Here is an 18,142-nt window from a genome sequence, read left to right as displayed (position 1 = left end):
TTTTAATAATACATTCGGACGGAGTCTCCAAATTGACTGCCAAAAATTGCAAATCGCTTTTCTCTACAAATCTGAAAGGGAACCTGGGTTTTGTTTTTCTGTCTTTCCAGTAGTTCTATTTCGTCAGTTCAGGAAATAAATACACCCGCCGCTTCAACGGCCATTAAAAGCAGGCTGGAGGGCGGAGACATATCTGACTACGGAGGCAGGAATAGGCAGCACCTGCTGGTCAGGTGACTTAAAGCGAGCTCATCCTAGGAACCGCCTCAGGAGGCGGAAAGGCGCATGTCAATTCTCCTTCCGCCCTTTCACTTCGAGCATGCACTGAACACTCGAAAAGCGGTTTCTTAGCGGCACTCTGCTTCCGGCGCAGTTACGTCACTTCCTACGGACGCCGACGCTCAGCTCCCTCTCCTTTTCTCTCTCTCTCTCTCTCTCTCTCTCTCTTCCCCTCTCCCTTTTTTCCCTCCCCCTTTCTCCGGACCCGGATGCTGACTGGTGGCGGCGGCTCCTCTCGGGACTGTCACTGAGCGGCTCCGCCGGGCCTCTTGTCCTGCGCGATGGCGGCGGAGGAGGCCGGGGGAGCGTCTTGTTCCTCGGGGCCGGTGTCGACCGGGCCGGGGCCGGGTCCAGGACCTGGACCGGGGCCGGGGCCGGGTCCAGGCCCCTGCGAGTGGTTGCTGCTGCGGGACGGCTGCCTGCGTTGCGACGCCGACGGGCTTTGCAGCCTGTGTTACCACCCGGCGCTCAACGCCATCCTGGCCGTGACCGCCCGCGGCGCCATCAAAGTCATCGACGGCACCTCAGGAGCTACGCTGCAGGCGTCGGCGCTTAACGGTGAGGGGGGAAGAGTCGGGTCAGAGGCCGGTCGAAAACGGGACCCCCGTGGGTGGCGGGAGGGTGGGGGAAAGAGTGGCAAGCGGGCGCCGCGGGGTTTGTGTAGGGAGAGAACGGGCGGCGTTTTGGGAAGAAAAGCCCGTCGTGTCCCCTCGTCTCTTCTCGCCCGCTCGCCGGTGGCTTTTCGACCTGTCCCTGTGTGTGTGTGTGTGTGTGTGTGTGTGTGAATGTGACGGTTGGGCTTCGGGGCCTGGAAGTCCGTTTGCTTTGCTGACGAGCGCGAAGGCGAGCCGGTTTCTTTCTTTCTCTTGAGCACCCGTCGCTTTTATTCTTTCGAATTGTGACTCGGGAGGACGTAGAGCCGAAGCCAAATAAAGAAAGGCCGGCCGAGTTGCTCGCTTTGAGGAGGAGGAGGAGGAGGACGAGGACAGAAGTGGAAGTCCAAAGTTGCCTTTCCGTACCGGCCCCCTTTCCTTGAACGGCTCCCTACTTTCTTTTTCCACTTCGCAAATGGTTTATGTTTAAGCAAGGTTCCTCAGCCCGATGTGCTCCGGAAATGCAAGTCCTCAGGTCCCACCGCTGTCATTCCGCATGGCAGTCCTGAAAGGAAGGGCAACGTTGTCCACGAGTGACAGAATCCCAGTTCTGGAAAACTATTTCAAATTCTGACTCGTTTCCACCACCCCGCTTTATAAAACTATGATTTTACCAATTGTTAAAAGAGAATGGTGGGGAAAGATTGACCAAAACAAGTTTCTAAGGAATTCTTTATTAGAAATAGGTATATCCATGTGGTACTTGGTGATTACAAGCATTATGTGTATCGATATGCTGTAGTTTACCAAAGTGTGACTACAGTATGTATAATATGTATCTGTATCTATATATAGTTACATATATTTTGTATATCTGTATGTGTGTGTGTGTGTGTGTGTGTGTGTGTGTATGTATGTATGTATATATATATATATATATATATATATATATATATATACATACATACACATACACATACACATACACATACACATACACATACACATACACATACACATACACATACACATACACATACACATACACATACACACATACACATACACATACTTCATTGCTGTTTTGCACTTCTGGTTAGATGCTAACTGCATTTCGTTACCTGTGTTCATGTGCAATGACAATAAAGTTGAATCTAATCTAATATGCATGGGTACAGATTGAACATAATCTTCACTTGAATGGCCTATTGATAATAACACAGAAATTATTACTATATTAAAAATTCAGATACCCCTTAACTAGATTTGACAAACATTGAATCAATGATTTTATTAATTTAGGTAATGTGTTTTTGTATATTAAATGTTACAACTAAGCAGATTTCTGCTTTTCCTATAATGCTACTTCAGAGTGGAATGTAGCAACATTTTGAAGTAGTTGTACGTTATTACCCTCTGTAGAATTTTGTTATATTGGTCAATTTTTTTAATGCAATATATTTCAACATTTGAAAAACATGTTTAAGACAAGGAAATGTAATCCTAGTTTATCATTTCTTAGTACACATTGTATTTTGTGAAGGTTGTGGTAGGGTTTTTTTTTTTTTTTTTTTTTAGAATAATTGGTACAAATTATTTATAGATATCTAAAGATATTTATAGTGAGAACCAAAAATACCTGGGATAAGGAAGGTTTTGTGTAAAAATAATTTAAAAGGTAGAAGATGATTATAGACCGCTAAGTGTTATGATGGTATGAATTATGCTTTATTTACATACTTGTTTTAAGTGCCACTTTTCTGTTCAAAATAAGTAATTGAGACTTTACAAGTTAAAACAGCATAAAACGTACAAAAGAAAAATAAGAAATCAAAAATAATAATGTTAAAGGCCTTGGTAAAGAGAGTGTTCTAAAGGCAAAGAAAGTGAAGCGGCAAAAGAAGCTCTCTACTCTAGGTAGGCCTCTGAACGCAAGGCTATCATCTCCCATAGATCTGAGAGGAAAATCTTCTGTTAGTCAGCTCATGATATTTTTTTGGATGTTGCTAATTAGCACTAATGTCTTTAGTTATAATTGAAAATTATTTGAGAACCAATGCAGGTTTTTCAATATTATCAAGTTATGGAACATCTGCATTCTGCAGGTCACCAATAGCATCAAAATAATGAGAGTTTCCCCTTGTTTATGTGCATATGTTGCATGTTAAAAGGGGCAGGGTTTTGATTAACCAGTTGTGCCCACTATTTATATGCTGCTCACTGTCAACATGCAACTATTCCTATCATGTTTATCTTGTAATTTTGTACCACTTAATAGTCTATTATAGTTTTAATTGCAATTTCCAAATAGTTTTCAAGAGTACTCCTATAAAGAGTGGAGTGTATTGCAATTACAGTAGTCTTCGACTTACAACAGTTCATTTAGTGACTATTCAAACTTATACCATCACTGAAAAAAGTGACTTATGATTGTTTTTCACACTTATGACCATTGAATCATCTCCATAGTTAGGTGATTCCGAAGCTTGACAACTGACCCATATTTATGGTGGTTGCAGTGACCCGGGATCATGTGATTGTCTTTTGCCACCCTCTGACAAGCATATTCAATGGAGGAAGCCAGATTAATTTAACCTTGTTACTAACTTAACAATTGCAGTGATTCTCTTAACTGTGGCTAGGGTCATAAATGGGGCAGAACTCACTTAACAAATGTCTCACTTAACTGAAAGTTTGGGCACAATTGTGGTTGTAAGTTGAGGACTACCTATAATCAAACTGGGATATAACAAAATAAGTGGTCAGATTGCATCAATTGGTCCAATTGATATAATTTTAAAAATGTGATTCTTGCTGCAGCCACAATCAAGAAAACTGGTAAAAGTTGAGAATAAAATATATATATATTTTATGCTTATTATATGAGTTAGATTAGTGGTTCATCATCATTACCTTATCAAGAAATCTCTTTTAAATTTAGTGAATTTAATTTTGTTTTGTTTTTCAATTTAGCTCATTATCAATATAAACAATGGTCAAGTATAATTGCTTCTTTGGAATGAAATGGAAAATACTAATAATATTTCAGACCAAATGTGAATGACCTACCCTTTGTAGTTTCATGTAAACATGAACAGCATACAGGAAAAGATGGAATCCTGTGGACCAGCATAGGTTAGTGACTTAGGTACAGAGCTGAAAGACTCTTGCATCAGGATATGGCTTGACAGGAAGGGCCAGAATCACTGCAAATCACTTCCCTCAAGGTGCGGGTTTACGAGAGCATCTAGAATACATTGAACAATTATTTGAATGCTATCAGTGTTTGAGTAGAAGCAGAAGATCTGATATAGTTTATCAACTGAGTTGGTTTTCCATTTTCCTAACTGAAAAGTTGATTGAGGTGGATTTTGCTGAAAAGAGCAATGACTGCAACACAAAGTGTTTACATGCATTGGTGTAAAATATGTTATAAAAGATTTATTTAAAAAATCTACTGTGAAACAGCTACTTCACTTTGGCCATTTAGAACAGAAAATTTTTCATTAATATAATTCCAATATTTTTGCCTTATAATATAATCTAGGAAATACATTCCAATGTGAGCAGGCCCATTCTTACTTTCTTTTTCCTTTTCTTTCTTTCTGAGAGAAATATGTTTCATTTTTTTCTTGTTTACTTTCAGTTTCTCTAATCTCTTCTTGCTTACCAGAGGCTGTCCTTCCTTCTTTCTGCCTAGCAGAGAGAGATTCCTTGTTCAATTGCTTACAGTCCTTCCTACTCCTTGTCTAACAGAGAGAGCCATATGGCAGAATAGCCATATCCAGTCTTCCTCCTTGACCACTGCACCTTTTCTTCCTCAGACAACACTACTTCCCAGCTCTTCTTCTTTCCTGTTGCCCTGGCCTGCATAGACTGGTTCTTGTCAGAGAGAAGCTCTAAGTATAAAGAGGCATCAGGGCATCAGTTTCATGGCCTGGCCAGTCAGACTTTTTGGTTGCAAGGGGATCTGCTAGGTCAAGCTGAGGTGAACGGTTAGGTCACTCATGCCAAACCGCCTTTTTCCTGGAATGCATCTTATGTCTTCTCTCAGCATCCTCTGTGCTTACCTAAACATATGTGTAAGTATGTTTCCTGCCTCTGATCTAAGCAAAGAACATGTTAATTGCCATCTAACCATAGCCTAATTCTCAGATCTCATATAGGGATGCTCAGGGTTTGCTAGGCTACACATGCTTAGTAGGTAGGTTGGTTGAGGTATTTTTGTGGCATTTGGATGTATCTGTATTTTCTAATACTTTTTTCCCTATTTATTAATGAAATTTGGCTAAAAATGCACCTTCATGATTTTTTATCAAATATGTAAGTCTTTATGGGAGTGTTATGTATGAGGTCTGATTTATTTATTATGTACTATATCATATTCAAAAGCTGCCCATCTCCCTCATATGAAGTTGCTATTTGAGGTTTCATTTATTTATTTAAAACATTTGTATAGCCACTCAACTTAAAACCAAACTCTGGACAACTCACAACCAAAGAATAAAAGGATACATGCAAATAATAAAAAAGAGAACAATAAAACCAAGATGTTGTGTTGCCATCACAGCAAACTTCCCTGATGCAGCCTGCAACATTCTCACACTTCATCTTCATTTTTCACATTTCATCTTCATCCTATCTCAAAGTGTGGGGAATGCCAGCTTTTAAATGGTTAAAGAAGGTTAAAAAAGTAAACACCTGTTGGCTCTCATGGAGGAGGGTGTCCACAGAGTAGGGCTGCAAAACAATGGAAAAGTTCTATTTGTTCACTGTACTCCTTCACTTTGATTAGAATGCATGATAGAGATGGAAATAACTAAAGTGCATCTTTTTAAAAGGTATGTATAGTTTTAGCGAAGTATTTGATGGTTGAACGAAATAACGTGGCAATGGGATTAATACTTGAGACTCACAGACTCTTTTCAAGCACATATGACCAATCTGAGCTATGTGATACATATAGAACATGCAGAAAACAATTTTGGATGGAAAGCTTCTTTTTCAATGCCTTTTAGAGCCTGCTAGATATCGGGAAATGCCTGTGGCCTTATTGGTGCCCTGGAGACAACATTGCCACTACTGCTCCTAAACCAATAGCTTTCATCTGAATAATTTCTTTAGCGGTACTAAACGTAGGCATAAGAGTACTTTTTCTTCCTTCAGCAGTACCATAAGGCAGAGTTCCCCAACCTTTCCAGCTTTGTGGACTGGCTGGAGGTGGGGAGAGTGGATGGTTCTGCGTGAGTAGTGGGCAAGCCTGTGTTGTGCAGCTCCATTTGAACAAGTGGTGCGCAAGGGTCTGCACGCAGCTCCACTCAGGTACTTGCCTGCTGCTTGTGCAAGTGGCGATGCATGTCCACGCTCACCCGCCGCTTCCGCGGCCTGATTCTGAAGCCTGGTAGCAGCCCAGGGGTTGGGGACCCCTGCCATAACATACATAAAGTACCACTATGGGAATCTTCTGTAATGTTTCATATTTGGGGATTGGAAGCAAAGCTGTTTATACCTAGTACTGTTGGTGTATGTTGTGATTACTGTTGTTACTTTATTTTTATATCTACTGTACTGAAATTGTAGTGAAGTTATTTCTTTATCAAATATATGTAACCACCCATCTCAGGAGAAGTGACTCTCAATAGTTTCTATTTTAATGTTCATGAATATAATATATGAAGCAGGGATGCATGCGGTAGAAGAAAGAAGGGTTTATAAGGAAAGAAGATTCTTATGACATTTATGATAGTTTTTCATAATTTTATTAAAAATACTTCTAATAGAGTTGTGCAAAATGTTGCATGTATTGTTTCATACACAGAACAATTAGTTTTGATTAGTCCAAGTCTAAACTAAAATATGTTTTTATGTTGATTCATATATGGAACAAAACAGATTCTAAATATGACCAAGACATGATTATTCCAGGCAGAAATGGTTTGGGGAAAATAGGAGAAAAAAAACAAGAGGCTTGAGGGATTTCCTTAGTGACACAATGTATGGATATTGGTTGTAATGACTGAGCAAAGTCACCAGAAGGAAGTGGTTGGGCCAGTGGGCGATGCAGTGCTTGCAGATTTTTCATTACTGCTGAGACCATCAATAGTGCAGGATATTGGTGACAGTTGAGGCTGAGGGAGGGAAGAAAAGAGGTTGGGGAGATATAGAAGCAGGCAGGCCCATAAGAGTAGCTTATTGGGAACTGCTAAATAGAGAAAGCCTGGATTATGTGTAACACACATCATATGTGTCTTATCACCACCTAATAATCTGAGAGTTTTCTGGATTTAGTTTCATCCAAAATCAAGAAAAGCAATAGCATTCTGTTCATTCTGCTGGAGCCTCCTCCTTCAACTACTTCAAGAACATTTTTTTTATTTCCATCAAAATAACAGCATTCTCATTGATTTTAAATTGTAACCATTCCATGCTATTTTTACTACATACAATAGACAGTATGTTATTTAATATACATACATTAATTAATATTTGCACCAATCATTTTATGCATTCATAGTCTCTTTCACTTCATCATTCCACCAGAAATCCTATTCCACATTTCTCATTAACATCTCCATATATCTTATTTTGTTCTAACATCTTCCACACCCTCTTTTGTTAAATCCATTCACTCATTCTCTTGGGATATTAATCTGACAGTTTTTCTTCAGGCCTTCTATTTTCCTATGTGGTAGTTCTATTTTCACTGTTGCTTCTTGTACCTTCCCCTCCCCCTTTTATTCTATGTTGTCTTGCACAAGTTCTCAATTAGTTCATTTCCAGTGATTTTACTGTCTTTGTCATAAATCAATTACTAATACAAGAATTGAGAGGAGTAGATCAGGCAGAGAAAGAACTATAGAGAAATAAATTCTTGTCTAGGACTCATATCTGCAACTTAAATAATCAAAGAATAATTGACCTCTTGCAGTCAAGGATTCTAGATCTAAATTCAAACAATGAATTTGGGATATGGATCTCCAAAGAAACTTAAGCAAAGGAGTCACACCACATTTTTTTATCATATTCTCCTGTAAAAGTTCCCTCTTATCTATTATAATTTTGGAATTTTGTAAGACTTTCACTTTAGCTAGGCTGGAGACTAGCAGTCTATTTTGGATATTTTAAGGACGCTCCTATGTCCTTCTGGTTATATCCATTTAGTGATGGCTCAATAGCAATTCTAAGTCATATGCTACTATGTTGCTCCCTATATAAGGACTCTGGAAAGACATTCAGTTATCCAATCTTAAAGAACTATCCAGCAGGGAGTATGATTTCTATGTACTGTTACAGGTACTCCTTGACTTATAAACACAACCATAAAATTAAGAATGAATGGTTCTCAGTTGTCAGAACTGAAGAACCTTCTCGGATGAGAAGCAAAATGTTTTCAAGGGGAAAAAAAACAAAGTCCATTCATTTAGTGGCCATTTGAAGTTATAGTGGAACTGCACTGAAAAAGAGTCTAAATTTTGATTCCACAAGCCTTGGGATTCTGTAACAGTTGTGTGAAAAATGTTCATAAATTACATTTTTAGGGCTGTTGTAACTTTCAACAGTTATTAAATGAATGGTCCAGGTCTACCTGTAAGCAAGTGAAAATAAGAGCAGGTTATACCTGCTTTGGTACTACTCTGTGCTTTGACCCTTAATTTAGAATTTATAGGACAGATATCAAAGAAAGAGAACACTAAGAGGGAATGGTAATAAATCTTTAAAAAGCTTTATTAAGAAATTGTCCCTGACTATAATTATGTGTTAGAAGAAAGCAAGGCAAGATAAAGAGGGAATACAGCCTGAATAGGAGACAGAGAAAAGAGTTACTTTAGCCAATTCCTAGAACATCCCAGGTATACCTATTAGTGTGAGAGTAATAAAGGTTAAGCCTGGGAAAATTCTGTCTGTTGTGTACAAGCAAATAAGGAACTGAACTTTGACTGGATTGTTCTATGTCGTTCTTGAGCTGGGCCTGACGTTCTGTTACTGTAGCTTCACAATAAAGTACAGTTAGCTCATCTGGTTGTGTCTCCTGTCTGGTCTACCTGATAAGACTGACATCAATATTGCAAGTCTCCTACTGTCTTCCAAGGAGAGGAATTTCAGGAATGTCCTCTGACAGTCAAGAAACTGCTATCCACCAAGTATCTGGCAACAGCATTGTTGGAACCCCAGAAGCTAGTAGATGTGCAAATGACCACTTTGTAGAATGCTATGATATAATTAATGCAACAGCTGAAGCAGAATTTGCCTCAAGTCATGGCAGCACAACAAATTGCAGCTCAGGCAATGCTTCTGCATTCCCATAGGAGCTTGCCAAAACCAGGATCAATTCTATATTCACTGCTCAATCTGATATGTTTATGGCAGGCAGACCAGTGGAGTTTTCCCACTGATCACACCAAAATGAATTTTGGATTAAGTTTGCTGAAGGAAGCAGCAGCTCATTCATTGAGGGAACCATCTGATATTGGACAGGACCAGGACCTCATGTGTGTGTAAACTTGATGCTTTGGCGATCCCATACAAGATGGAAGATCTGGGAGCTGAAGCGGTGTCAGAAGTGAATAAGGATATCCTGGAAGAGCTACATCAGCATTGTGTAATAATAGACATTGACTGGAAGCGAAGAAATGGTAAGGGGAATCTACAGTCTGTTTTTCCCCATATCACCCTCTCCCAATAGCCACCTCGGAATCTAACAAGAGGAGAAGCCATGCAAATCAGATCAGCCAAGGTTTCCGTGTCATCAGAAAAAAAGCAAAAAAGAAGGGATCGGGGATTGTACAGTATTTTTTCTACAGGGCTCCAGGACTCTGCCAGATCATGTCTATTAAAAGTGCTTGTGTCTTAAACATCAACAAGATGCAGAAATTGTGAATCAACAGGGTGATAGCCAGCAAGTAACTATCTCATTTCATAGCAGCCAACCAAGAAAACTTTGCCAATATGTCCCCTTCCAGTAGTTCCAAACAGGATACTCCACCATTTGAAAAGAGCTCAATAGGCAAGCATACTTAATTGCGTCTCTTACTGTTACTTTAGATTCTAGGGAGAAGGTGGAATTTTCTACTGTTGTAGAGTCTGGGACAACCATAAATTTCATAAATATAGGAACAGTATAGAAATTAAAGTTTGCCATAGGTAATGCTTGACTTAGAACCACAATTGGGACTGGAATTTCCATTATTAAGTAATGCAGTCATAAAGCACAACTTTACATGACAGCATTATGTAATCCTGGCAATCCCCATTGCCATCGTTAATGAAGAATCACAGATCATTAAGTGAGTACCCACCCCAATCCAATCTTTACTTAGTCCCTCCTTCCCTTCCCTTAGTAAGCTAAGCTATTGTCTCTTCTTTAACTCACCCAACCTATCTATCTCCCACCACATCTCTGCCCTTTTGGACACCCTGCACACTGTCTTGCAGGTAATAAGTAGCCCCAGAACCTGGTTGCCACGCCAGGTTGGTTGCCACGCCATTGATCACTGGCTTCTGGGTGCGCTGAAGTTCTAGAGCTACAAGAAGCTCTGGACCACAGTGCAGCAGTGAACCTTTTGTAGTGCGATAACAGTCCAATCTAGCCCAGAAACACAGCACAAAGCAGCTGCTCCATGAAGCCCCAGCAGTTCAATGCAAAGCCTCTGCCCAACACCACAATGCATAGTCACCTCCTCTAGAAGCCCCAGTGGTGCTGCGTAAAGCTGCCACCTAGCACCGCAACATTAAGTCCCAGAGACACAGTATAAAACCACCAACCAGCAAAGCTGCCACCTAGCACCGCAACATGAAGTCCCAGAGACACGGTATAAAACCACCAACCAGCAAAGCTGCCATCTAGCATTGGAGCATTAAGCTTCTATCTTAGAAAGCCCAGCCCAGCTGCCTTCATTGCTCTGTACTCTGCATACTGCAACCTCAGCTGATTTTCACCATCTTCCTTCTGCTGTGATGTAGCAGCCCTGGGCCTTCAGAAGGAACCATATGAGGCCATCTTCCCCATGTCAAGCTGGGCATACTTGGTCAGCAGTGAGAGCAAGAGGACAAGAAAGGTCAGCTACAATAACGTATACAATAGTTGGGACAATATGCTGAATCTGTAAACCACTTAGAGAGGGCTGTAAAGCACCGTGAAGCGGTATATAAGTCTAAGTGCTATTGCTATTGCTACGATGGCAGGGGCTGGGGAGTGTAGGAGCAAAGGCATACATGGAAGAGGTAGATGGGGACTTGCATTGCCTGGGCAATCTCAAGTTTGGGCAGGCTGTCAAGCACTCAAATTCACATGACCACAGGGGTGCTGCAACGGCTATAATTTTGGGGATTGGACATAAATCTTATTCAATTCTTATATCACTTAAAAGGGTTGTTGAACAAAGGCAGAACTAGAACTTACAGTCGTTTGGTTTTTAGACTTGTATATCAAGAATGTATTTTCTTTTACTACTCTTGATAATGTTCATTATTTGCCACATGTGCATACATGTGTGTGTACTTTTCCTCTTCAGAATGCATAAAAAATCTATCTTTTGTTCAGATTATTTTTCATCAAAGATTGAACAATTTGATACATTTATTTAGTAAGTTATGAATTAGATGGATGTTTGGAAGATATTTTAATCAAAGTTATACTGAATAGATTTTGGATTTTGAAACATACTTGTCTATACCTACAAGCATTTCTTCTATAAAAATTTCAAATAATATTGTTTTTTAAAAAATCCAAGCGTTTTTCAGCTTCGTTTCAGGTATTTCTCAACTTAGTGTATGAAAATAAGGAAAATGAGTGCCTCTATACTAGGAGAAGCGGCTACAGTATTAGAAGTTAGAATACCATTCATTGATCTTCAAATGTTAGTGTAAAAGGTGCGACAACTTTGTTAAAATCTTCTCAGAAGTCGTGCATAGTGTCTTTCCATAATAGGCTTTCCCTTCTATGATTAGTGAGAGGAGATTACAATATACTGTATTTCAGCAGGATTCTATGAATCTGTTTTCTTGAAATATCTTTATTTTATTGTTTTGCTTTTTATATTTTACAGCTAAGCCAGGTGGACGGGTGAAATGTCAGTACATTTCTGCAGTGGATAAAGTCATCTTTGTGGATGATTATGCAGTTGGATGTAGGAAAGATCTGAATGGCATCTTGTTGTTGGACACAGCTCTGCAAACTCCAGTTTCTAAACAAGATGATATAGTTCAGCTTGAATTGCCAGTGACAGAGGTAAGTGATTAGTAGACTTCTGCAGGTACCCCACATACCAGATCTAATTGCCTTTTAACTTTTCCTAATGAATATGTATTTTTATTATAATACTGTTACTATGCTAGGCGAAAAAAGACTTTGCCTCTTCCTCATTTTCATGTGTTTATCATATGCAGAATCTGACTTTCATCATCTATAGGACCTCTCAGTAATCATACTCATGAAGTAGCCTGGGATTTTCATCTGGTCAAAGAATTGATAATTATGCTGATTGGTAGTAAATTTCAGAAACATGTAACCTAAATAATCCATTGGGTCCCAGTTTGTTTTCAGACAGGTTTCAAGTTGATGATAATTGCCTTTTAACAGTTTGAAATGCATCTTCCTGGTTTACCTTCCTTGATAAGATTTATGGAACAGAAGAGGCATATTTTTTCCCTATTTAAAATCAGCTATAGAGAGATTGGTTAATATCCTTTTTTCCTGTTTGCATGTACTTTAATTGAATTTTAGCTATTGGTAAATTTTGAGAAAATCAATCACGGAGATCTATTTAACTAGAATAAGAGTACTTAACTAGAAAATACTATTATGTGTGCACACTTGCATTTTGCCAATTGTGCTTGGATGATAAGAATTGGATGAAAGAGTCAAATAGGAACTCTTTTGTTGTTGATCATGCAACCTTGTTTTACGTTTTTCAAGCTTTCAATGCACCACAGATAAGTTACTTTGGAATGCATATTGGTACAAAATACAGTAAATGTCATGGTTCACTATGAAACAACGTTTTAAATGCATGGGTAAATACAAATCTGATGACCTTGCTACTTACTATTATTGTTGTGTTTACTATATTATATATTATGATACATGCATCTCATTTTAAATTATATTTTTATTAATTTTTAATATATAGTACAAATGATACCACTTGAAAACAAGACTTGATGATTTAATTCCACTCTGAAAAGTTTTATATTTAACAGAATATGAAATACTAACAATTAAAAAAAAAGGCAGAAGGGAAAAAAAACCCTTTAAAATTGTGCTGTCTTACCTCCTTGCCGATAAGAAGACCTGAAAGAGTTCTTTAAATCAGTCTTCAGAATGTGCCACACATGCATCTTTCCAAGAATATATAATCATTTTTATTATGAAAGTTGTAAGTTTAAGTAAGGGATCTAATTGTTTATTATGATCTGAACATGAATCAGTTTCTTCTCTTTTTTAACCAACTTCTATGGGTACTTCCAGTGCTAGTCAGAAGTGAAAGATTCGCTTTTTGTATCTCAGGCTCAACAACTGTTGTCTGCTTGCATAGAGAAGATAGATGTGTCAAGCACAGAAGGTTATGATTTGTTTCTTGCACAATTGAAAGATGGATTAAAAAATACCTCACATGAAACAGCAGCAAACCACAAAGTTGCAAAGGTAAGAAATCTTATCACTCTTTGTAATGCCACAGGGTTATCTTCTTTGCTGTGCTAGTCTATATTTTATTTTTAATAGTTGTTTTCCCTTGGAATGAATCTGTTAGTCAAGGCTTGAACATGAATATGCCATATAAGGATTGGGAAGGGAAAGTTGGACACTTTCTTTTTAATTATCATCATGTGTTTATAATACAGAGAGGGTCCATTTTTTAGCCATTGTTGTTTCTGTCTTAATGTTAGACATTAGTTCCTTCACGGTAAGCAAAAGAATGAAAGGGAAGTCTTCGAAAAATTTTATACAGTTATTCTTTTTGAATAAACTGTTTTCAGAATAAACATAAATTTAGTTTTTATGTTTATATTTGTAGGTTTGAGTATCTGCATCTCCTTACAGTAGCTATGTTGGGCAGGGCTGCTGACAGTCACCAACATCTGGAGGGCCAGAGTTGTACTATGTTTGCTTTGTTTCAAAGCAAAATATCTCAAAGATGCTGGTGTAGCATTCTTATTTTTAAAGACTTTTTATACTCATTAGCCTTTTTGTCATTTTATTGCGTTTGTATCCTAAAAAATACATTCATATTGTGTTTTGGAAGCTGAGGTCTTGTACTCAATAACTGAAATTCAATTTATTACTATTTTTTGTAGTGGGCAACTGTTATGTTCCATCTCCCTCATCATGTATTGAAGTCTGTTGCCAGTGCCATTGTAAGTGAACTCAAGAAAATAAATCAAAACATTGCTGCCTTACCTGTAGCTTCATCTGTTATGGATAGATTATCTTACCTCTTGCCCAGTGCACGACCGGAACTTGGTGTGGGGCCTGGCCGATCAGTGGATAGGTATGGAGAAGTTAATTCACATTTTTAAAAGCTGTTTTACGGTTTGTTCCATTTGCATGTGTTTTTTTAGTCTGATCAGAAGCAATAGCACAAAGTTTTTGGGGTGACAGATTGGCTATTTTCAATGCTATGTGTGACAGTTCCTCTAGATGAATTCAGAGAATGCTTGCTTGAGGAAGAAGTCAGAGAAATGGTAGGTTGCTTTTTGGAATTGTAAGGTTCCTATGTATACTCAGCATCACATGGTTTATATAAAGGAGTCACTATAGTAGCCTATATATGGCAATATATAGTTCATATATACCTGTTAGTAAAGCCCTAACCTATAGAATAATATTTATTTCTATAAGTACCTCAATTCACTTGGACTCCACAGGTTTCTTTGAAAATAAACATGTAGAATGCTGCATGTACAGCATCCAGCTGTGCAGGAAGAAAAATGCTGAAGTAATTTGGGTAGTAGGGAACATTCTTCTTAGAATATTGATATATTGTAAATGGTTATGCTTCCTTGTCAGGCCATTTTGCATCCCGGATACAGTATTCAAAATTTCCAACATGTCTAAGATTTGAGAGTTGGCAATTTATCTGATGATAGATAGTCTTCCTGATTTACTTTCAGGAGTAGAGTTAGAATGGTTTCAGACTTATTTCAGAGTCATCTTGTATAGCTAATCATAGCACATCTTAGATACTCAGGTTTCTTTATGCAGAAAACCTTGTAAAGATCAGGTACTATGTTGTTTTGTTTGTTTGTTTAGTTTGTGGAAAGCAATTACATCCATACAAGGAAATACAATTAGTGTTGTGTTTGCAGGTACTTTAAATATGTCTTTAGATATATAAAACCAATGTGAAGATTGATATTGGGGTGGGAGTGTTCTTGTTGAGCTCAGTGTATAGGTACACTTCTATGTGCTGCTAGTTTTGGCAACGTATTCTCTGGGGGAAAAAAGATTATAGGGAACCACATGACTTATGGTTTATCCATTCCTGTTTTTTGAAATAATTTCTGAATAATAATTCCTGAAGGGAAAAGCCCAGATTCTCCCTCTTAAGCATGTGGAGAAAGAAAAAAATTGCTACCGCATTTTTTAACTTTTGCAAACTGGATGTTGCATTATAACAGTGTCTTGTAATATACCTATAAATCCATGTGTTAATTTTTTATGTGAGGCAATCACTGTTCTGGGAGATAACCCTTAACTGTGAGCATGTATCTATGGTGGAATACAAATTCTATAAGGGAGAATTATACTATGGGTGATAGAAGGAGTAAGAAATTCAGCAGATGGAGGAAGAGAAATACAGGTGATTATTTAAGTTGTGATTTTATGAGCAGGGTGCAAACAGTAAATAATTTCGGATCTTTTGGAAGGGGCAGTGATCTACTTAAGATTGGAGAATTAAGAAAACTAGGGAACCTTTGAACTATTCGAAATTTGTAATTCCTTTTTTCTTCTTCCAAGGTCTTTAATGTATAGTGAGGCTAACAGACGGGAAACCTTCACCTCATGGCCTCATGTAGGTTATAGGTGGGCACAGCCAGATCCCATGGCTCAAGCTGGGTTCTACCATCAGGTAAATAAATAGATTTCTAACTGAAATCATACAAATGTATTATTCTTAGTGCTGTAAATGTTCAGTTTTTCAAAAATAAAGTTTGCCTTGGGGGGCAAAATAAAATTTACAAATGTTAAATTTTAAAAATGCTACAATTCTGGACAAATGTTTATAAAAGATATTTAAATCTATTTGTAAGGCAACTTGAAGGATATAAGATGGGGAACAACTACATAATTTTCTTTGCATGAGGTGGACCTTGAATTTGAAATGCTGTATGCCATATTTGACCCTGAAGCACAACTCAACTACTTAGAAATAAACCACAACCAGCATATTAACGATGTGTTTAATCTCAGTAAATGGCATCCTCTGTATAACCTCAGTAATTAAGTAGGAATGGGCCTGACCAATACTTGATTGGAAGGACTTCAAGGAATACCAGAACTATAGAATACTAGACTGCAAAGCAGAAAACATCCTAGAAGATGGCAGCGGCAAGAAAACTATTTGAAGACTGTTTTATCATACTACTTTTTTTAAAAAAACCCACCTATACATACAAACATGGGTGGGGAAAGCATCCCTTATCCCTAATCAACTCTCCCATTATAGCTTTTTGCCATCACTTTTAGCAAATAAATTTTTTCCTCATATGACCTATACATGTTCATGAGGGTACTTTTGTGCATTTTCTGGGTAACTGGATTTGTTTCAAAACAACTTACGATCCTGCAGCCTCCTATCTATTCACTATATTCACAAAAATCTTTGAGGCTTAATATATAAGAGCTTTCTAGAAGTAAAAAGAGCCCTGAGGTCAGCAATTCTTAATATGTTATCCTAATCGTTTCTTGGGTTTTTTGTTACTTAAAAATATTTTTAAAAGAGGGGCAAGTGAATTTTCTTTGTTAGATAATTGTTGAAATAAGCAATCTTTCCCATATTTTTATTTTATTATGCTAATATTTCTAAATAGAGAAATAATAAATAAACACTTTATTTAAATTATCCAAATGGCATATACAAATTATTAGGGGCAGGATATCTTGCTATATTATTTTATTATTAAAAAGAGCAAACATTTTTGTAAATCATCTTTGTTTCAAATCAGGTCATTCTTTGTTGTAGGACTATATACTATTCTTAATTATTGATTTTGAAAGATTATAGGAGGAGAGGTGTGGCAAAAGAAGTCAGGAATCTGGTAGAATTTTTTCTAACTAACAGTTTTTATTAAAATGCATAAGCTTTTGTGAACTGAAACTCACTTCAGCTAGTAATGTGGCCTCAGAAGATCATATAAAATATAAAAAAATAATGCAGGGTAATTCACTGCTCATTGCCAGGAATTCAAGTCTCACTGGCTCAAGGTTGATTCAACCTTCCATCCTGAGATTGGTAAAACGAGAATGCAGATTGTTGGGTTCAATATGCTGACTCTGTAAATTGCTTAGAAAGGACTGGAAAGCACTATGAAACAGTATATAAGCCTAAGTGCTATTGCTATTAACTATATGATATATTTTATATGTGGCCCAAGACAAATTGTCTTCACTCAGTGTGGCCCAAGCAGGCCAAAGAGTTGGCTTCTCATGATCTAAGGCAGATTGATGTAGGATTTAAATCGGGATGAGGTGAGTGAAGAAATCAATTATGTCAGGCAAATTTCCAGTACTTTATCAATTACCAATTGCAATATGTTATAAACTTCTTGGATTTGTTGAAAATTTCTGAGGTCGTCTGTAACCTTTTGATATTTGCAAGTACAAGAATCACTCCCCAATAGTGGAGTTAAAGTCTCATTTTTCAAAACAGTTATTTTGAAATTCGCTATAAAATGTCCTGGGAGAGTAAGAAAGGCTAATAAAGCATCCAGCTATAGTAGCTGCTTGTTAAGCCTTTTTCTAAAGACAGTTCAGTAATTTCCAAAGGAGAAATAATTGCAGATGAGTATTCCAGATACTTATCCATTACTACAGCAAAGCTTTTCTGTAGTTACTTATGGCCAAATATGTTTTATTCATTCAGGATATTCCTGCCTCAATGTGTGATTTTCTCATTTTGTAACAGCATGAGAGAAATATTGTTACACATATATATTTTGCAAGAAGCTTATCCCTTCAGGAACTTGCATTTATCCAGAAGACATTTTTTCTTTCCTTCTTTTTGTATGTGTATGCTAAGATAGTAGCAATAATAAGTTCTCTGCTATGTGTG

General features: G+C 37.7%; 1 protein-coding gene across 10 annotated transcripts in view; it reads left to right on the top strand.

The window, feature by feature from the left end:
* The first annotated feature begins 310 nt into the window (after nt 1–310).
* BIRC6 (baculoviral IAP repeat containing 6) overlaps nt 311–18,142 on the top strand; it is a 147,639-nt gene continuing 129,807 nt past the window's right edge. For 9 of the 10 annotated variants that reach the window (XM_087935971.1, XM_026695517.2, XM_026695520.2 and 6 more), the window contains exons 1-5: nt 372–837; nt 11,918–12,099; nt 13,378–13,515; nt 14,166–14,359; nt 15,829–15,940. In XM_087935971.1, the coding sequence (XP_087792097.1) occupies nt 561–837; nt 11,918–12,099; nt 13,378–13,515; nt 14,166–14,359; nt 15,829–15,940 (903 nt within the window). In that variant the 5' untranslated portion in view covers nt 372–560. Of the gene's footprint in view, nt 838–11,917; nt 12,100–13,377; nt 13,516–14,165; nt 14,360–15,828; nt 15,941–18,142 lie in introns of all 10 variants that reach the window. The other variant, XM_026695516.2, reaches the window with a different exon arrangement.

This window comes from Pseudonaja textilis, chromosome 1 (genome assembly GCF_049901715.1).
Source record: "Pseudonaja textilis isolate UNSWEBS1 chromosome 1, rPseTex1.2, whole genome shotgun sequence".
Classification (NCBI taxonomy): domain Eukaryota; kingdom Metazoa; phylum Chordata; class Lepidosauria; order Squamata; family Elapidae; genus Pseudonaja; species Pseudonaja textilis.
Note: the sequence above shows the minus strand (reverse complement) of the source record. Positions and strands in the feature narration are given on the sequence as shown.